Raw genomic sequence first — 21,250 nt, 5'->3', positions numbered from 1 at the left:
ATGCTGACACGTACTGTTTGTTCTTTGATTATCCAGGCGAGTACAACATATCATTGGACTGTCTTCCATGATGTCAAATGCTTAGGGTATCTATAAATGCCCTAGATAAAAATGATAAGAATTTATACACAAATACTGGTATTTCCAAAAAAAGCATTATTTGGAGAAGCACAAAGGTGACAATAATGTCATATTCAAGTATTGAAATGAAGGAGGAAAAATCATTTTCTATATTTTAATATTGAAATGATCAAATACTTTGTATATCGCAGTTTCACATACAAATGCTCAAACAAAAGGGAAATTTGACTCAAGTGAGTTTACATGTCTGCTTTTTAACCATAAAAAACTTCACAAATAAAATGTACTTTTAAAATACTATTGTACAGATCCAATTCCAGAGTACTGTTGATGTGCCTATTTGTGCCAATCACACAGACACACGCACGCACACAGACACACACCCATACACAGACACACACCCATACAGACACACAAACACACACATACACACACCCAGAACAATGCAGTAGAGTTATCAGATGTAATATCCCTGGGTTTGGAAGTAGTAAAAAAGGATGATCCTAGACACCACAGCAAGAAGTTCATCCCTCATTCCACACACACAGTAGGAGTAGGAGTAGGAGAGAGAGAGAGAGAGAGTCGTAGAAGAGAGTGAGCAGTGAATGTGTAGTTGTGTTTTGTACAGAGCAGGAAGAGAGGGAGCTGAGAACCTTTATAAAGTGTTTCCTATTGGACTACCATTTACTCTGCCTGGCAGTAAAGACACACTAAACCCATCATTATAAATACATAAGGCTGTCCACAGTAAACCAAATAACTCATATCATGTGGATATTATATAAAATCAAAGACAACAGAATAATATGGTAATAATAGGTCTAAAAGTACAATACCGTTCAGGAGTCATGCATCTATACAATCGTTCCACGACAGAGAGAGCGTACTAGACATTGGGGGGGGGGGTTGAAGGGTAGGAACACACTCAAGACACCACCAGTCACTCATGAGCTGTCTTTGCATATGAGGTCCTGGGCTGGACAAAGAAGTGGGGGAAAAATATCCACTTCCAGATTTCCATGATTCAGGAATATGAGTGAAGATGTATACATGATTTAACGGAGAACCTAAACAAAATGCATTGAAATAAAAAAAAAAAAAACATCTTTTGCATATGAAGTATGACATTAACTTATAAATGAATAAATACAGACAGAACCTTAAAAAGGGTGGATGAGCCTGGCCCGCCTCTGCTGTTTAGAATCGACCCAACTATCTGAGTCCAACACGTCATACCGGTCCAAACCATCAGCAATTCTGTGAAAAACCCTTTTAAAAATGTTTCCAAAGAATCTAAAAAACGTTGACAGCTTCTGTTTGTTTGAAAATAAGAAAAGAAAACGATCAAGCATAGGAGAGCGCGCAGAGGCTTGGCCTCTGATCTCAAAGTGATAATACAGTGAGCTTCCGTCCCCACGCCATTGATTTCTGCTATGGCAACAGGAGTGAACTTCCAGAGCGATCAAACTTCTTCCCTTTGGAAAGCGCAGCCACTTGTTTCATCAACTCACGGTTTTTGGCCTGTAAAACATTCAATGAAACAATGAACAGAGGCTTCTTACAGATGTGTTTACAAAAGTTGACAATATTTAGGAGCAGAATGATAAGTGTTCCATCCACTCTACAGCCCTGGGCTTAACTAACATACCTGTTGCAGCTCCATGGACTCCTTATGGCCCTTTTCCATGTTGTTCATCTTTACCCTCATATTGGACTCCTGGTACTGGAAATCTGCCTTCAGCTCAGTGAGCTGTGAAAAGACCATAAAATAAAAAAACAATTGAAAAACATGAAGTGTAAATTGTATGTACATCCCACTGTATAGACTTATAGAACATGCACTGACAACTGTGCTGCAACAATGATAAATCTTAATCTTTTTATATGATTTCGTTTCCATTTCTATACTCATTATACTTCTTGTGCCTTATTTTATATAAAAAAGGCCCACAAACTGTTCTTCTCAGAAACACAAAGCAAACTGAAATCCTTGGCTGTTGGCTGAAATCATTCCATTTCTATAGCAGCAGGTAGAACAGACAGTAAAATACAGTAACCATAGTAACTATACCTTCCTGTCCTTTTCCAAGATGGTTAGATCTCGCTGCTGGAGAAGTCTCTTCAGAGCCATTACCTCCTCCTTTAGTTGGCTGATGAGAATGAAGTTGTCCGTCCCTCCCGAATCCACAGACTGAGCAATCGAGCTGCTGCAGAAATTACACAGTGACACAAGGACAGACAGGAGTCAACCGTGAAAACTTTAATGACAGGAAGACACCAACAGTTATGTATTGACAGACCTAAAGAGATCCACAGGGTCCTCGACCATGTGTTTCTACTTCTCAGGGAATGCTTATGCCCACGTCTGCTTCAGTACCTGTCTCCGTTCGATGGCTTCAATTCTAGTTTTGGTTTCTTCTTTGGAGTTTCCTTCTGAATGGAGGATGATTTGTGGCTGTGGTGACAATACATAATCAGTCATTTGATTATTAATACAAAAGTATGCAATGACAACACTATAACAACCAAAAGTCCTGGTCTATCTATTTGCTAATTCACTTATTGACATTCAATGCACTGATAAATACCCTAGTCCAATTCTTGACATAAAACAGAATCATATACATCACCTCTTATCACTGTCACCTACCACACACTAGGGCTGTTGTTATCACTTCTCAAATCAGTGGGCCTCATGCAAGAACAACGCCATGTCTCCAAAAGAGAACTGTGCCATTTAATAGTTTCTGATCGTTTCTGGCGGATCCACAAGGTCTGGGCCAAGATCCATTTGTTCTCCTAGCCATTTGTTCTGCTAACTATCTAGCAACAATCTCCATAGCTGTTTAGCCTGCTAGTGGCTTGTGAAAAGACCTGCCAATAAGAGTGCATACACTAAACTCAGTAAGGTGTCAACATTTACCCCAACATCAAACTACAACCTCTCATTATGATCTAAAACATTAAAATGAATACTTTAGGTCCTAAAATTGCAATTGACGATGATGAATTAGAGGCGTTCTTGTATTCCAGAACATGGGCATACCGCTATCCGATCAGTTTGCCACACATCCTGCACAATCAAACAATGTGTGATTATTTTTTGTTTCTGCTTTGGGATACACGTTATCTGGTGTTCAGTAGCACGGTAAATCTGACAAGATCAAACTATTTGTTTCTTTTGACTAAGCTAGTATTTGAAGCCTAACTCACAAATTACTCATGCTACTTTTAAAAAACTGAAATGAACGCCAGGCTTAGCAAGCCAGGAGGCATTAGGCCAAGAAGGATCCTTGTGGGGAGAAAAAAACATTAATTTCTTGGGCATATCAAATCTAATATTATAATGACAATATGTAGTCTTTTACCATTTTTTAAGACTTTACACTCAAAACTCCTTACTGCCATCTCAACTTTGTTTCTTCCATTTGTTTTGCCAAGTGTAGACTTATCACTAACTTTGCAACTTTTTTTTACTTTTTCTAACTGCCACCCAACTTTGTCGCAAAATGAAGCCTCTAATAATGCCTCTAACTATCACTCCAGTTGTTATTTGTGAATAAGAGAGTAAAACTGGCAATATATCTTGCAAAACAGGACAAGCTTCGCAAGGATATTTATACAGCCATGGAGTCTTGGAGAACAAGCCATGGAGCCTTGAACCAGAGACATTTATACTGACTAGTCAAGACCACTAAATCTGACATGGTCTCTTATATAGCTTGCATGAGCCATTTAAAAGCAAACATGTTTGCAAGAGTGGTTCTTGAATGAGGCCCATTGAAACAAAATCAAATACACTGTGAATAGACTAATAGGGTGATGCATTAGTGTATCTGTCAAACTTAAAAATCTCATTCTATGGCTCTCTTTCCTTTTTTTCTTAAATATGTACATCTCAGAATCCTTCTAAATGTGTGAACATTCGTGCATATTTGCAATCAGTTCTCACCTCTGCTTCCATAATCCCTGTTCTTGCTCTGGACTCAGGCTACCACTAAGCCTAGAAGATATTCCACAGATGGAGCGAAGGAGAGAAAGAGAGGTCAGAAAAACACTACTGAATTTCACAGTGGTTTCTCCCAATGAGTCAGTCGAGACACGACTGCCCCACTCACTCACTGGCATGACATTTCGTACCAGCTTCTCAGGAGTTACGATGGATGCTGTGAGTGGCAGAGGTGGCAGGGCCAATTCATGGGTGGTTTCCACCGGCTCCTCGATGCCCGTTCGGACTAAACAACGCCTAAAAGTGCTGGAGTGTCGCTGCACTGTGGAACTCAAGAAATGCAAGCTGTTATCGGACAGCCATTGTAGACATCGGTAGAAATGCTGCATGCCAACAGTTCTACTGTTGTTCTCAAAAGAAGGGCATTCACAGACCATAGATAATTCAGAAGGGAAGCCTATTTATATTGGGCACCAAAAGGAAAGCAGTGTTATGTGTTCCAATAGATGAACCAATGTGCTTAACCAGTGTTACTTCAGTATGGACAGAGACTAAAGAGCTTGATCTGCGGACACAGCTTGTGTACGCTCTCTGCACGATGTGGATGATGCAAATACAAATGTAGTCATCCCCATAATCCATACGGACTGTTCCCACCGCAGCCAAATGTTAGGTCTGTACGGACATGTCTGTATTGACTGCGAATATGCGAAACTGATGACCGTGCAGCAGTTCACACGCACTCGGCATAATACGGTTGTAGTGCGCACTTGCTCAACTTGTCCGAATCCGCTTGTCCACAACAACACAAAAACAAGTGTACTTACTTAGGACACACCAATGTGCACATCTGTATCAGTATTGCGCAAAGCCGTGTCTGCAGAAGTGCACCTCGGCCCTGAACCATATCTGACCATGAAAAACCGCCCATGAGTATAGACGGCAGCCCATCCAGCATCCACATATGCCCCCAACACTTAGTGTTCCAGAACAGTGTGATTCAGTACGAGTAGACACATCAAGTACATCAGAGGGGAAGATGAAGTCTGTACTGCCTCAATGTACAAGTAGAACACAGCTAGGCTACTTTATACATTGAGATGATGGCAGGAGTCAGTGACAAACGATACAGAAAAGACTAGCTACCAATATCACACAGATAAACCCAGACGGCTCTCTGCAGTGAGTCATATCTACATGTTAAGGAAATCTGTACTCCTGTCCATCTTAAATCATCTGAAGCGCCTACGGAGCACATCTGAGAGTTCAGAATGCTGGCTGTGTGGGGGACATCTCACACTTGTTATACTTTTCCATCAGAATGAGGAGTTAACTAACCAGCTACAGGATTCCAAGAGTTCAGCTGCTAACATAACTGTGCTGGTTAAGTTAACTTACACTTAATGCCCGAAGCAACAAGTTGTAATCAGCTAGGTAATATGTCAATGTGAAAACAAAAGCTACTTAGCAAGGTACAATATAGCACCTGAACAGACGCAAAGTAAACTATGCTAGTGTGAAGATCTACAGTTTAAAATACAAAGTATGGTGGTACATCTTAACCTAAACTTAACTAAAATGTCACTACTAGACCAATTTATATGTACCAGGATATTCAAATACTTTTGAGGTCAACGTAAGTTATTTGTCAGTTGATACACAAGCCTAATAAGACGATGCCACTTTTTTCATGTACTTCTCCAGTTATATTCAAATAACACTATCCACCCAATATCAACCACAAAACAACGTGAGGATACATGGGGACTGCATGTCTTGTTATGCCGTCTGCTCAGGTGTGTGGAGTGGGTACATGGTGAAGCAGTGGTGTGGCTTACTTGTGGTGTGAGCTGCTGTGGCGATGTTGGTGTTGGTGGTGGTGGTGGTGATGGTGCTGTCTCTGGTGCTCCTTCTCACCGAGTGATGACGAGTTGGAGTGAGACGATCCCAGGCCTTTTCGTTGCTCCTTGGTCTTCTGTAGTACGCGGCGATATGACAGAGTACACAACCAGCACAGGAGCTTTCCATCCACCTACACAGACGATATGGGAAGACTTTTAAAACTCCACTCTGCTACGCAACGAAGCCACTCGAAACCAAACAAAAACGATTGTGTTTCAACAAATATGTTAAATAATGTAGACATTTCGCCAGTGCTCTAGCGAATTTTGAGGCAAGGGTAATTTTTCACCTTTCGCCGTCCCTCCTCTTTCCTGTCGAAGGCACACTGCTGTTTGCACTGCTCGCAGGTCTGTGGCGGGCCATACTTCTTTTCGGAATTTGTGCAACGCTGACACTTTGTCCCAATGAATGCGGCAATGATGTTACAATACTGACACGGCTTTGGCTGGTGGGAAACACAAACATACAAAAAGGTACGGGTAAATTGACTTTGGCATACCACATCATGGTTACTGTATAACCTACTTGATGCCATCTTCATTGAAAAAGGAAGACATACAGTACTGTGCAAAAGTTTTAGGCAGGTGTGAAAAAATGCTGTAAACTAAGAATGCTTTAAAAAATGGCAGTTTATTTTCATCAATTCTTCATAAATTAACAAAATGCAGTGAAGGAACAGAACAAAATTCTAAATTAAATCAATATTTGGTGTGACCAGCCTTTGCCTTCAAAATAGCATCAATTGTTCCAGATACACTTGCGCACAGTTTTTGAAGGAACTCGGATGGTAAATTGTTCCAAACATCTTGGAGAACTAACCACAGATCTTCTGTGGATGTAGGCTTCCTAAAATGATTCTGTCTCTTCATGTAAACCCAGACAGACTCGATGATGTAGAGATCAGGGCTCTGTGGGGGTCATACCATCATTTGCAGGACTTTCTGTTCTTCTTTAAGCTGAAGATAGTTGTTAATGACATTGGCTGTATGTTTGGGGTTATGTTCCTGCTGCAGAATACATTTGGTGCCAATCATACGCCTCCCTGATGGTATTGCATGATGGATTAGTATCTGCCTGTATTTCTCAGCATTGAGGACACCATTCATCCTGACCAAATCTCCAACTCCACTTGCAGAAATGCAGCCCCAAACTGGAAAGGAACCTCTACCATGCTTCACTGTTGCCTGCAGACTCTCATTATTGTACCTCTCTCCAGCCCTTCGGCGAACAAACTGCCTTCTTCTACAGCCAAATATTTCTAATTTTGACTCATCAGTCCAGAGCACCTTCTGCCATGTTTCTGCACCCCAGTTTCTATGTTTTCGTGCTTAGTTCAGTCACTTGGCCTTGTTTCCTTGTCGGGGTAGAGCTTTTTGGCTGCAACTCTTCCATGAAGACCACTTCTGGCCAGACTTCCCCGGACAGTAAATGTCTGTAACTGGGTACCACTGGTTTCTGCCAGTTTTGAGCTGATGCCACTGCTTGAAATCTTCCGATTTCGAAGGTAAATAAGCTTGATGTGTTTTTCATCAGCTGCATTAAGTTTCCTTGGCTGACCACTGCGTCTACGATCCTCAACGTCTTCTTCAAAAGAGCTTGAACTGCACATTTTGAAACCCCTGTCTGCTTTGAAGTCTTTGTCTGGGAGAGACCCTGCTGATGCAGTATAACTACGTTGTGTCTTGTTGCTGTGCTCAGTCTTACCATGTAAATGGATAAAAAATAAACATTTATTGTTTACATTTTTCAAAGCATTCTTAGTTCATAGCATTTTTTCACACCTGCCTAAAACTTTTGCACAGTACTGTACATTTAAACATTAAACTTACTTTGGCATATGAGCAATTTTGAAGAACAAAGGTGTCCGATTCGAATTATGTGAAATACTGATGCAAAGGCTAATTTAATGATTTATCGATGTCAATGTGTTTCATTCCTGCACTTGGATGAGAATCCTGTAATCCTGCTTGGATGATCCCATATCAATCAAACAATCAGCTCAACAAATAAATGTTTTGGCATCAATGTGTTCAAAGCAAACTGTCAGAATAACTTACCGTCCCAAACTGTTTAACATTCTGGGCACATTTCTTGCAGATTGTGTTTGTTTTGCTAGGAGACAGCGAGAGATGCACTTGGTGAGTACCGAAATGTGTAGGAAAATATATGGCAAAAAATGATTACAAACACAGTAAGGACTTACCTCTCCTGCTGAAATTCAGACCTGCAGAATGTGCATTTCACAATAGGGTGCGCAATTCGACACTCCTACATAGAAGACATGAAGAGTAATTAAATACATCATAACAGACTCAATATTTAGTCAGTGAATGATAAAAACTGTTTGAGGCAGATACAAGAGTGTATGTTAAAATGTAGCGGGTCTAATGAACTCCTCACGATGAGATTGATAGTTTTTAACAGTCTTCGGCTGCATTTCACTAGAACAGATTTTATTTGCAAACGAATTAGTCCATGATGAATTTGAATGGTGATTGCTGTTTCCCATCTTTAAATGAAGGTTTACTTATACTGCTGTATTTTTCACCATAACAATCTACAACTTGCAAACAACCACATGCCACTTCATCTTAAACTGATTATTGCAGCCTGTTGTTGTTGTACCCCGTGAAACAGCTCCGGTTGTAACGGCGCAAGATATCAATCGACAGCTCCATGATTTTCACGGTTCCCCGCAGCTCAAGGCGTGAAAATGTCCATTCGAAAAATCAGTGTATGACTAGCATTACTGCGTTTCCGCCACAAGTCGGCATCTCATCTTGCACTCCTCCACAAAAAGAATCCATTCAAGGCATAAGATGCAGAGTATCAAGGCTATATGTTAACTTTCGTTTAAATTAATCTGCGCCTTGCTGGGACTGAACAAGCATCTTCAAAAATCAGCCGAGAGTCTGCTACACATGGCAAGGCACTTTTGTACAGAGAGAATCAAACCAATAGACTGGTCTGAGGTTGAGGCACCGCTACAAATAACGTCAGCCTATTGTACATCTCTCGTGTAGAAAAGGTTCTTCTACAAACAATTCACACTTGATGTCCTCACAAAGCTCCCACTACACTTGGCAGTGTGCTTCCATAATATCAAGAAATCAAGTGTTGTGTTTTATCGAAGTTGTGATTTTTATGACGAATACGATTGATGGTGAGCCATCATTAGCTACCTTGGGACTAAGACAACAACACCGGAGTTGGAAACAAGTAAGTCGAACACATTATGAAACATTGATTCAGGCTTCAACACATTCAGATGTATAGTACAGTAACGGATTTAATGGTGAAATAGTAACTTGGTTCGTGACAATGTGGCTCCATTTAACATAAAGTAATGTGAATGCATTTAACAGAACAGAGGGTTATCTGGGTAGCTAAGTTAGGCAACGTAGCTGTATGGTAAACTGTCAAAGTTAAAGCTAACGTTGGCGAATTACCATACATTTGTCTGCGGCTGACTATAGTTTGGGCTGCTTTAATATGGAAACGAAATGACACAAAATATTTTGATACAGCATTCTTCTGTGAATGCCTTATGACAACAAGTCCAACAGCACAAACTGTTGGGTCTGTTTTGTCAAAAACTACCAGTCGACTCACCAGCCCTAGCCATCATCCGGTAAGTTAGCGTCCAGCCTGCTAGCTAGCTAACACAGACAGCCATTTGTCCTTCCATGTATAGCATGCTAACCCTAGAGTAGCTTTGTTGCTATTTCCAGCCAGAAAGACATTACATAATCTGATAAAACCCTATCTACTTGAGAGGGGTGAATTGAAGAACAAGGTGTTCGTCTCAGACATTTAAAAACATAAAAACCTTATTAATAATAGCCACATATTTGAACATAGTCCCAGAAAAGGAAATAATTGAGCATGCACAGATCCAAACCTTGCACAGTTGTTGTCCCTGGGATAGCTCCTCAAACGGATATCGCTGGTTACACTTTGTACACGCGTAAAGGGCCGATGTTGCCATTCTCACAAAAAGCAAGACACGCCAAGTTGAACTCCACGATTGTCAGAAAGCCAGACGCTGATACCAGACAGTCTCTCGATTGGATGGTCTGACCGACACAATTCAATTTAAAAAATAAACCAACGAGCTAAAACTAATATGAGATTAAAACTGAGGGCTAACTTCGCTATGTAGACAGCTACTTTAAGCAAGCTAGGCTAGCTTCCTAAACATATAACGTTATGTAGTAACCGATTGTTGCTTTTTGGAATAACTAGCTTGTTTTCCTGTAGATGGCTAACCGGATCGGTACACACAACACCACATCAATACCATATTCGCTATCTATGTTATTTATTTGCAATATCTGGAGTTAAAAGCCTCTGTTATTTTCCCTTTCTCTGTCTTCGCGCATCCGCGTCGTCACGTTGTCCGGAAGCGCCCAGCAACGACAAAGGATAGGCAGGAAAGCCTATCACCATCCACCTTTGGTGGGCGGGAATCAGTATTTGAATTGTTTAAGCCAATCGTACGGAATGGAACGCTTCTTTGAAATCTGGGCACTGTGAACTCTGTCAATAAAGTAAGCAAGTCGACCATGAGGTTTGTAGTTTTTAGTGTTTTGTAGTGCAAAACATTTGGTGAGTTAAAATGTAGTTATCAGTTGGTATTTTGTAACTAAGTGTTGTCTTGTCCTGTAAACAATAAATATGTTGTTACCAATATGCTAAAGCACAAAAAAGACTTCATGGAGTGGTTATCTATTTCCCTTATTTGTCAATCCTTCCTTTCTTATGTCCTAGCCCTTCCCTCTTATGAAAACGCATACAAAATAAGAAACGAATGAAGCAAAGGTAGAGGAATCAAGAAACCTTGATTGGCTGCATTTCAATGATGCACACTAGCTAGACTGTCCCATTCTCCGAATGCTAGGAAGGTGTCTTGCCTAGCCTCTGAAGGACCCGACTGGGAAGAACTCAGAAAGACCCGTCCTACCAAGGAAGCATCCTTGACTTTGAGCATGTAGGAAATACTAAGGGGATTTTTGAGGGGATGTTAATGCATGTAGTGTCATTTTTTAATAGTTGTATTTTGAAGAAGTTCGATTTAAAAGGACAAATTGGAATTCCTTACAAAACTTTATTTCATATGGCTTTGCGGTAAACAAAAATAAGTAATGCCAGCTGATGGCCGGAGCAGTTTTTACATCATTGTATTAACTTCTATAGATATTAGATATACACAACCGTACAAACACTTAGTGACTTGAAATGTAGTCAGTATGATCCTAAGACACTGGAGAATATGTTATTATTTTCAGGGCTGGAACATTTGGCTGATAACCAACATTTGCTATCCAGGAGAACGGGGCCATGGCCATAGCTGGCTAGGATGTTTTTATTAGTGTTACGATGGTTGGTGTCAACTCCTACAACTTTTGGTAAAAAGTAGTTAACAAACTTTGTGCGTTATATGCATATATTTTATTGCCAATGGAGTGTTATGCATCTGTGTATTTCATGATGGGATTGATCTATTCAGTATACGGAATGCTACAGTATGCACAGTAAGTCAACACCTGTCATGTCAACACCAGATATTTATCGCTTAGAAAAAAAAAGCAGCATTTGCTTAGTTAATAAGATGCACTTGAAAAAGCGAATTTAAGTACAGAGATGACATATGAGGATAATGTCCTTCCTGATATTCTTTCCTAAAGTAGAGGCAAGCAGTCACAGAGAAAAACTAAATAGAAAAGTCTCATAGCCTGTATATGTTATTGTAACAAAAACTCATTTAGTTTAGGAGACTCTTAATTCCAGCATTAAACAACTGCCCTTAAATGTTCAGCTCAGGGATATGGAAATACGGATCAAGGGTTAGAGCAGCAAACCATGGACAGGGTTACCTAGGTAACATGTCTCATGCAGATAATTGTTGGGTACTAGGAATGTATCACTGGTTTAATGCTTAAAGTTAGGGCTTCTATTGGCTATAGGTCTCACAAGAGAAGAATAATTCTAAAGCACACTCTATCTCACTCTATTTACACAGGCGCACACACGTATTCGTTTTCCTTGTACATTATCATTAAAGCTGATAAACCAAGTAAAGCTGACCCATTTTCCTGCCAGTAAAGCAATGTTAACAATGGTGGACAGAAATATCTCTGTAATACCTACACAACCATAGACTCTATTTTAACATATCAAACACAAAATAAAACAGTTCAAGTGCATTAGTACTTTAACGTAAATATAATTCACTCCTAGTTCCATTAGTAGACTGTATCTAGAACGGACTAAGTTGCCCCTACTCACTTGTTAATTTGAATTTACCTCAATGCTAGGATTTCTCAAGTTTTTAAGTCTGTTGCTGTAATGACAACAAGATTTGGAGGGATGAGAAAGGCAGCCTATGGCATTTAGTCAGCCGTGGCCCCCTGTCCCACAGTGCTGCTATTGAAGAAGCAGTTATACCTGGGACCCAGGGGGCCAGTTGATCAACCCTCTTGCGCTCTCTCTCCCTCTCCTAAAGCACCTGTCCAATCACACGAAAGTCTGCACGGGTGTGATGGAGCGCGTGGGAGAACCAGCCCTCTCTGAGGACGACGACGCGGCCCGATTGGCCACCTCACGCTGTAGCTCCTCCACTCTCTTCTGGAGCTCGGCTCGCTTTGCTAGCAGCTCTTTGTATCGCTGGTGCAAAGGCTCCTAAAAATACACACACAAAAAGATTGCATAAGTGAGATTGCAAGTGAAATGTAAAAACTACAGGTAAAAACATGATTCAACTGTAAATTGGCAATGACATCTGGCAAATCATTTCTCCTGATGAATCATCATGAACTCCAGGTGTAATAGATAACATTTGTTTAGGAATTTCGGCAAGTTAGTACAAACACTGAAGTAACGATTAAATTAAACTGTTTATTTACAGCATTTTATGAAACTAACCTGTGGTCTCATGCGAGGGTTCCAGCGGATGTAATACCCCACCCAAAGCTCTAGATGGCGCATGCTGACCACAGGAAACAGTACATGGGAGGAGTAGTTCACGTACAAAGGGTTACAAAACTCTTCAAGCTGGCTATTAATTAAAGACCACAGTGATACAGTCTTCTTTGGTAATTCCTGGAAAAGAAATTTTAAAAATCTGTCAATAAATTCAAAATATTTCAGTCATACATATGTTTTATAGATCATTTTTTGCAGTCTTTACAAACCTCTTTGAGTCGCTGCTGTTCACTATTACACATAAATGTCCCAAATAAGCAGCTGTATAGATGGTCCAGGATGGTGATGAGGAAGTACTCATTAAATTCAAATGCAGCAGGAAACTAGACAAAGACATATTTTGAATGATTACAAGGCGTTTTATAGGTTTATAGATAAGATTAACTTTAATTGATCTCTAATTCCTACTCATTGCTACTTTACATTGGCTTAATCTGCAGGACTCATAAAAATTCAACTATGGCCTCTTAACCCTCTTTTCTTAATTAACTGTTATTCTAACAACTAACTAAAACTTAAAAAAGAGTTAGTTTTTAGGATGACATCCAACCCGAGAGCATAACCTTCAGCTCACCTGCCGAGTCATCTGCCAAACGCAGTCGATGAACTGCAGGAAGACTGGAGAGCGATCTGCGTCAGTGTGGTTCTTGTCTCCATGGCCAATCCTCTACACAAGCCATGAGCCGCAAGCAGGAAAAAAGGTACCAGAAAAAAAAATACACTGAAAACCTCTCCGTCCAACCATGACGGTATGTTTGAATCAGTGAATGTTCACAGAAGTCAGCATGTGTAATTTAAGGAATGTTTAAGTCAAGAGAGAAAATGTCTAAACATATTTATGTGCCAAGCAGTGGTCCTTGTACCAGTTGGAAGCGGTGACCAAAGCTGAGCCACTCTTTCTCCAGAAGCACCTGGAAACCTCTGATAGTTCTGTAGTGAGCGTCCAGCATCAGCATGGCTAAGGAGGTCAGCTGAGGAGTGCGGTCCCAGCCATCACTGCAGTGCACCACCACAGACGTCTTGCCAGACTCCACTTTATCTGCAATCCGCAGTGCTCCTGCCAGAACAGCCTAGCCATCAGAATGAATACAAGAGGGAATCAGCAATCATGTCATCATCGTTTAATTACTGGTTGCATATTTAATTCATCTCCCTACACATTTTTCCCATTTATAGTTTGTTTAATTCCTCTTTATGCCTTTGGTTAGACTCTTACCTTGATGTGCTCAAGCCAGTGGGTGGACTCAATATTTGAAAGCCAGTGGGCCTCATCAATGTTGGGATATACCACCTCCTTCAGTTTTCGTAGTGATTCCCGCATGACATGGAGATTTTGGATATCCAGAAACACCAGTTCTGCATTCTGATATGCATCTTCACTCTCAAAACCACCACCCTTCATCTAAGAAAAAAAAGTACAAAATGTCAGAAGTCATGGTCTACACTTGATATGAAATAGGTCATAAACACAAAATGTAGGAAAAGGTGTTGTGCTGTATTGTATTGTGCAATCTGGTCCATTTGCCTTATTGGCTGCAGCATTCACACTTGGCCTGGCATCAAATATGAACAGTTTATGGGACTGTGCGTTGGCATCCATTATGGCTTGCAGTAGTTTCTCATCCTCTTTGCTACACTTCCCATTCGCTCCAACCATGGGCTGGCTACAGCGTGTTATCGTCGCCTGGCTCTCCGGGTGTATCCATGACAACACCTGCAGAAAAAGCACAGGCCATACACATGGTGAGCATGTTTAAGATACGCAATTCCACCTGAACTGTAAGAATCGGGACTGAGAGCCAAATGGGTACTGTCACTTACTGAAATGCGGCCCTTGGCCCTAAAGGCGGCTACCCTCTTCAGCTCCTCATCGGGGATGGTTACCGGAACAACAAGGGTGGAGGGGTATGTATCACAAAGCTCATAATGGTCATTTACTTTAGATATCCTCCAGCTTTCATTGGGCAGTCCCTAGTACAAAAGAAGTAGATGAAACAACAAACCAAATCTGACAATACTGGTCAATGCTGTTATCTTTTAACGCGTGTTCACACTGATATCTCTCACCTGTCGTTTATACTCAGCCAGGGCGTCATATACTTTCCATCCATTCTCAGGGAAAACCTGGTCATACTCACAGGCAAAGAGAGGCTAAAAGAGAGGAACACACAACATGCTCACAAACTGCTCCTTCCACAGAGCTTCACAAACATACAGGGGATTTGAATTTCCGCAAAAAATCCAATTCTTTACCTGTCCATTAGAAACAGGGAAGGCGAATTTCATGAGATTCTCGAAGATGGACTTCTTCAGAGTATCATCTGGCTGTTTATGTACAAAACGCAAGTTTCGGATATCCTGGGAAAACAAAATTAAGGGTCAGGGTAAGTTGGGTCCCACATCCTTACGCACAAGTTGCTTGAACAAACATCACTTTTTTCCTTACTTTGCAGACAATCCCGTAAGACACCTCTCCACGACTTGTAGCTGCTCCAATCTTCTCCACACGACTCAACACGCCAAGAGGTATATCCAAAATTAAGGCAGCATCCTATAATGAATATGTACTCATGTCAATATTATTGACTATGTCAATCGGTATACGAGTGTGTTTGTGAATGTGTATGGATACATACCCTTTCCATACACCTGAAAAACAGTCGGTAGTTTGTGACAGTCAAGGTCCCTCTAAGTGCTCCAATGAATGGGCAAATGTATGTCACATCTTTGGCTGAAACATTTAGACACAGACAAGGAGCATTGAACATTTTAGGATAACATTAAAATATAGAACATTGGATTAAATCAAATAACTCAATCGACGATCACAAACAGTTATAACACTTATAAAAAAATAATACTATGCACTACAACATGGAATTTCGGTCAGCAGCAGCTGGAGTTGACATACAAATGAAATCCAATGGAAAACAGTCTCATGCAAAGCATCTGCAACTCATCTCGTTTACTAAGTAAATGCATACCCATGTCTTGAACAGTCTCCTTGGTCAACATCTGTGGTTCATCTTTGTGTGAGTCTCTGATCACCTTGGGGACTGGTTTGTTTCTTATGTTTGACTAATAAGTGGAGAGTGTAAAAGACATAACATTGATCTTTTTAGACAATCGAGATCTGGAATACATCAATTTTGTAATATAGGGGGGGGAAAGTGCAATATATTACCCGTAGCTGCTCGGGGGACAAGGGCAAGTCTGATACCGAAACTGAATCCGAGGATACAGCTGAAGGAGGCTTTGCCTGAGAGGAACGGTCAGACCGTGACGTCGTCGAGGAACTGTTAGTGATCGGAAAGTGTTAGTTAGCGTCACTTATACCTTTACCAAACGTAAGAAAGTTGTCTCTCAGACTGGCCTCCTTGCATACGTTAAATTACCTTACATATCGAAGTAAATAAATGCTTGCTAACTATGAAGCTAATTTAGCATAATCCCATGGCACCACAAGACAGGAAGACAGACTTAATATTAGTGGTTACTTATAGGGACATGGGGGTAACATTAGCTGGTAATTGTGGCAGTGATTGTTAACCAAGCTAATAACAACGTTGGTGGACGAGTTTTGATCTTTATCACGCTAATGTACAGAAAAAAAAACATTTAACTGGGATTAAAATATCCATTCAACTTCTGCTAGCCTAGCTAGCTGCCAACTAATTTTGTTATGCCCCACCTGGATAGTGAATCAACACTCGGCTGCCGGGAGGATGATTGTTTGGAACCCAAACTGTCGACGCTTCCACTCTTTTCCATTTTCAAGCTGTTACTTCAAGTTTCGCTAAGTTAGAGTAAAAAAGAGACAATTTGTTTCTCATATAAAGAGTTTTTACTTTGTCAGCAAAGGAAAATTAGCCTGCAGTAGGGACAGGAAGCTGCCATCTTTTCCCACAGTTCCTAATCCAGCAGGGGTGTGGTTTGTTTTCCGCTGTCAGATCGTTGAACAGAAGGAGGTGTCCAGGCTTCACACTAGTCTGGTTGTTCATGACAAGACTGCACAGACACCAACACAAAGTCCACAAATGCGTAGGCTTACCTTTTAGTGTGTTTGTTTTAATACTGGCGCCCTGTCAACAGATTGCCTTTTCAGTGCAGTTCAGAATGGTAAATCAGAAAGACTATTCTAAACAAATCACATAAATTGTTCATCTGAAATGAAATGCTTGTTTGTTTATTTAATATTTGAAGCAATATAAAGTATAAAGTAATAATCAAAAAACAAAACCATTTATTCTGTTAAATGTAGAAAGATGCCAAAGGCTGGAAACAATATAATCACCTATCCATTCATCCCTCCTTCTCTTTCATCCTCTCTCTTTTCTCTTTCTCTTTCTTTCTCTCTTTCATCCTCATAATGTTCTTTCATCCTCTCTCTCTCTCTCTCTCTCTCTCTCTCTCTCACACGCACACACACGCACACACACACACACACACAGTCTTGCAATCTTATTCTCTCTCTATTGCACACAGTTACAGTTGGTTGAAATCTCTGTCAAACTGCTTATTTTATAATGAAGCAAAAATGTTATCTTGCGTCAAAACCCTGTGCGGGTGGACAAGATGTGGTGCGTCAGAGCAATTTGATTCTGAACTGTGGGTAGGCGGAACCCGGCGGACTGGGTGGGAATTCTAAAGAGGCTTGTTGGGGCCCAGTAAAAGCTGCTATTGTATGTAAATGATCATCATAAGGGCATATGACTGCACCAGTGCTGGACAGAGGCTAGTGTGAGGGGAATCATTAGCAATGCAAAGTCATGGTGCTCGGGTTCACAGGCGTTCTGGTGAAAAGTACCCCTTCTCTTCTGATGTTAACTCAATTGTAGCTGGTTGGCTTTTGGATCCCTACATCTAAAGGTAAATACCTTTTTCATGGACATGGGCTAGGGACTAATAGCTCCAGAGTGCTGAAATTTAAAAAAATTGTCAAAGAGATATAAATTGTTTCAATTTGGGGATAAAATACCGTATCTCTTGCACATTGAGGGATAAGAGTACTTCACTCATATATCATTTGATTATTTGTCTAGATTGAATTCTAATTCGGACAGCATGTAGGTTTATCACTTCATGCTTAGCTCTCTTTCGGAATGGCAGCAGTCAGAATATACATATTTGTCTTGGTATGTGTGCTGTACGCATATTTTGCAAAACTCATGTGACACCATTCATCACATGTTGAAATATTCACACTAAATAATCCATACAGCATTATTGCAGTGTTAACATAATTACATAAAGCACTCATTATGTATTATAAAGCCCTTGATATAATCATATCTTAATACATTACACACCTTACTCTCACACGAGACAACATCTTAAACACACATGCATTAGACATTCATAACATCTTACACACATATACATTATACATACATAGCATCTTAAACACACATACATTATACATTTATAGCATCTGAAGCAAACATACAGAATACATTTTGGCATATTTCACCTCTCATATGTTCATATATCACTTATGCACCTCTCATATGCTCCCTGCTCTATGGCTTTTTGACACTGTAGTTGGACATATAATATCGCCCACAGTCATAACACAAGTACACTGAGTAAGTAGGACAAGGATAAAAATCACATTGCAGACAAAAAAAAACCTAAAAAACATGTAGTCTTATGGAAATTAAATGCAGAAATCTGTTGTGAAACTGATGACTCAACAAATATTAAAAAATATTCACTGTCTATGTGTGTAGTGTGCGAGAGGGCAAAATAACTAGTTTATTAAACAGGGCTGCATAATGAAACAGGGGTGAATGGCTCAAATGCACAGACAGACTGAAATAGTATGGGTACAAAAATCCTTTAGACTCTTTAAATATGTATATGGGATGGGAGATGGTTATTGAGGAAATATCTTGGCAGACAACCACCCATCCCTGACATGGAAGCCTAAGTGTCACTGATCTCAGATTGAGCCCACACTGTGTTCAGACTAAGCCCCTTTCCTGAGCCCACTCTGCTGCTGGTCGCAGCCTATCCCTCAGGTCACATGCTACTCCACCATCCGTGCCAAGGATGTTCAGATTTTTTAGCATCCCATTGGTTGCCAGAGGGTCACATGACTCTTAGTGCCAGGCGGTGGTGCGCTGCTTTTAAGGTGCCGCGCACCAGTCAGGCAGGCACAGAGGGGTCGTCTCTGTGTCGAGGCTCGTCCAATGCCCATCCTTCAGCGGCGGGTCAACACCACCCTCCACCCGGGCCCTTGCCCATGCCTCTAACACCACCTGCTGAGCCTGGTAACCTTTTTATTCCACTTTCCTCTGCCCTAACCTCTTCCCAAATTTTTTTTTTTTTATGAAATATTCATTTACATTTTTTTTTTTTATGTGTGATAGTGGAAATAATGATGTGACAAGTTTCTGGATTAGTGCAGGAAAATATTTATGTTTACATTTTACATTTCACCTTCTCTCACTATGGAGCGTGAGGTTTGGTGAGCAGTGATTTGTAAGTCAAGGACAGGTAATAATGTTGATTGGTACATTTTGTAAAAGCATCATTTGTCGGTGTTTACCGTATTGTTCTGACTTTTAAAACTCCTGCATTGCAATTTCTCCCCTAGAACTGGAACCAAAAATGAACTGGGCATCCTTTTATGCCGTGCTCAGCGGCATAAACAGGCATTCTACCGGCATTGGCCGCATCTGGCTCTCTGTCCTCTTCATCTTCCGTCTCCTGGTGCTGGTGGTGGCGGCTGAGAGCGTCTGGGGCGACGAGAAGGCCCACTTCATCTGCAACACGCAGCAGCCCGGCTGCAACAGCGTCTGCTACGACCACTTCTTCCCTATCTCCCACATCCGCCTGTGGGCACTGCAGCTCATCCTGGTGTCCACGCCCGCCCTTCTGGTGGCCATGCACATCGCACACAGACGCCACATCGACAAACGGCTGTACCGGCAGGCTGGACGCTCGAGCCCCAAGGACCTTGAACTAATCAAAACCCAGAAGATGAAGATCACTGGCGCCCTGTGGTGGACCTACATCATCAGCTTGATGTTCCGGGTGCTATTCGAGTCGGCCTTCATGTACCTGTTCTACATGATCTATCCTGGCTACAAGATGTTCCGGTTAGTGAAGTGCGACTCGTACCCCTGTCCCAACACGGTGGACTGCTTCGTCTCGCGGCCGACCGAGAAGACGGTGTTCACGGTCTTCATGCTGACCGTCTCCGGCATCTGTATTCTGCTCAACATCGCTGAAGCCATGTACCTGGTAGCACGGGCCTGGAGCAGACATTTTAACAATGCTAAAGACTCACCTATTGGAGCCTGGATCACTCAGAAACTGTGCTCCTTTTAATATGCCTTGGTAGATTTGCTTAAGTCACTAAAGTGGAAGAAGTACATTAGGGTTAAAATGATCACTCCTTGGTAGTTGTAATAGGGTCCAGTGACAGCCACCTAATTCCGAGCCAGTGTTGTTTCTTCCAAGGTTTTTCCATCGTACCAGCGCACATGAAGGGGCATCTGTACAAGACTACATCTGTAAAATGGACACTCCCTTGAACTGGTGTGGGTGTGGCAGGTGAAAAAGGAAAATGGATATCCATCATCGTTAACATTTTTAATGGAAGTTTAATCAGAAATATGTCAGATTAAGATGTGTGTTTTAACATGCCAAACCTAACTTTTTAAGTACCACCAAAGCATTTGCATACTATGTAAATAATATATTGTTTACTACTATAATAGTATTAATCTTTAACTGTAATGATCTATGATATTTATCAATAAATGCACTGCATGTTGTGACATAAATACTTACAGATTGTAATACTACATGTGTTGTTCTGTTAATTAAAAGTCATCCATACCACTGAGATTGTACTGTCAATTTAAGACTTTGCCAATTTGTGCAAATGTACCACCAGTTATACTTGATCTGGACCATTTTAAGTCAATTGAAAACATTGCTTTATTCATAGCAATCATCATCATTCATCTCTAACTAGTGTTGCACCGATGCCATTTTTTGGCTCCGATACCGATACCGATACCTGGCTGTGCAGTATAGGCCGATACCGATACCATACCGATACCACTGTTTGAAATTTGAAAAATATTTTTTTTTTAATCAATGGTTTGGTCCCATGTATAATACTAGTGTAACAGTAAGAAAGTCAAATTACATTTCTTGACAGTTTCAGCACTTCAGACATAACTGAGGACTAGTCCTCTATAATTGATGGTTTACCTTACTGAGCAGCACAGTGGCTTTTCTGATTTTGAACACAATAGAGTTAAAGTTTGGTCAGTTCTTTTTTTTTTTTTCTTTCCCTGTATTGTTTCTTTGTGTGTT

The 21,250-nt window shown here is 40.9% G+C and overlaps 3 protein-coding genes across 4 annotated transcripts; 1 reads left to right on the top strand and 2 right to left on the bottom strand.

Moving 5' to 3' along the window:
• Positions 1 to 274: 274 nt before the first annotated feature.
• On the bottom strand, positions 275 to 10,257 carry fam76b (family with sequence similarity 76 member B). 2 transcript variants are annotated; one of them, XM_080855215.1, is made up of 10 exons: positions 9,834 to 10,257; positions 8,136 to 8,200; positions 7,990 to 8,044; positions 6,222 to 6,377; positions 5,869 to 6,062; positions 4,034 to 4,084; positions 2,459 to 2,536; positions 2,153 to 2,288; positions 1,730 to 1,831; positions 275 to 1,602 (listed from the first exon to the last, which is right to left on the bottom strand). In XM_080855215.1, exons 1-10 carry the CDS (start codon positions 9,918 to 9,920, stop codon positions 1,513 to 1,515), a joined length of 1,014 nt encoding a protein of 337 aa, XP_080711341.1. In that variant the 5' UTR covers positions 9,921 to 10,257; the 3' UTR covers positions 275 to 1,512. The 2 variants fall into 2 exon arrangements, with proteins under 2 accessions (XP_080711341.1, XP_080711342.1); XM_080855216.1 differs by lacking the exon at positions 4,034 to 4,084.
• A 944-nt stretch (positions 10,258 to 11,201) lies between these two features.
• mtmr2 (myotubularin related protein 2) lies at positions 11,202 to 16,687 on the bottom strand (the record flags this gene model as incomplete). The annotated part of the gene is made up of 15 exons (XM_080839346.1): positions 11,202 to 12,613; positions 12,857 to 13,033; positions 13,126 to 13,239; positions 13,491 to 13,583; positions 13,780 to 13,986; positions 14,133 to 14,318; positions 14,442 to 14,630; positions 14,738 to 14,887; positions 14,984 to 15,067; positions 15,170 to 15,274; positions 15,363 to 15,467; positions 15,553 to 15,647; positions 15,901 to 15,994; positions 16,101 to 16,212; positions 16,608 to 16,687. The coding sequence occupies 15 exons, from the start codon at positions 16,685 to 16,687 to the stop codon at positions 12,449 to 12,451; spliced, it is 1,956 nt and encodes a 651-aa protein (XP_080695472.1). The 3' UTR covers positions 11,202 to 12,448.
• A 2,254-nt stretch (positions 16,688 to 18,941) lies between these two features.
• gjb1a (gap junction protein beta 1a) lies at positions 18,942 to 20,251 on the top strand (the record flags this gene model as incomplete). Its single annotated transcript, XM_080836518.1, has 2 exons — positions 18,942 to 19,188; positions 19,515 to 20,251. The coding sequence occupies 2 exons, from the start codon at positions 18,942 to 18,944 to the stop codon at positions 20,249 to 20,251; spliced, it is 984 nt and encodes a 327-aa protein (XP_080692644.1).
• Positions 20,252 to 21,250: the final 999 nt, after the last annotated feature.

The sequence above is a fragment of the Sprattus sprattus genome (genome assembly GCF_963457725.1).
Source record: "Sprattus sprattus genome assembly, chromosome: 1".
NCBI classification, from domain to species: Eukaryota; Metazoa; Chordata; class Actinopteri; order Clupeiformes; family Clupeidae; genus Sprattus; species Sprattus sprattus.
Note: the sequence above shows the minus strand (reverse complement) of the source record. Positions and strands in the feature narration are given on the sequence as shown.

What these genes read in the sequence shown, in the direction of transcription:
- fam76b (XM_080855215.1), bottom strand. Translation starts at nt 9,920, where the DNA reads ATGGCAACATCGGCCCTTTACGCGTGTACAAAGTGTAACCAGCGATAT. An exon ending in AAGAGGAGGGACGGCGAAAG is followed by an intron (nt 6,063 to 6,221) that starts GTGAAAAATTAC and finishes TCGTCTGTGTAG; the next exon opens with GTGGATGGAAAGCTCCTGTG. An exon ending in CACAGCAGCTCACACCACAA is followed by an intron (nt 4,085 to 5,868) that starts GTAAGCCACACC and finishes AATATCTTCTAG; the next exon opens with GCTTAGTGGTAGCCTGAGTC.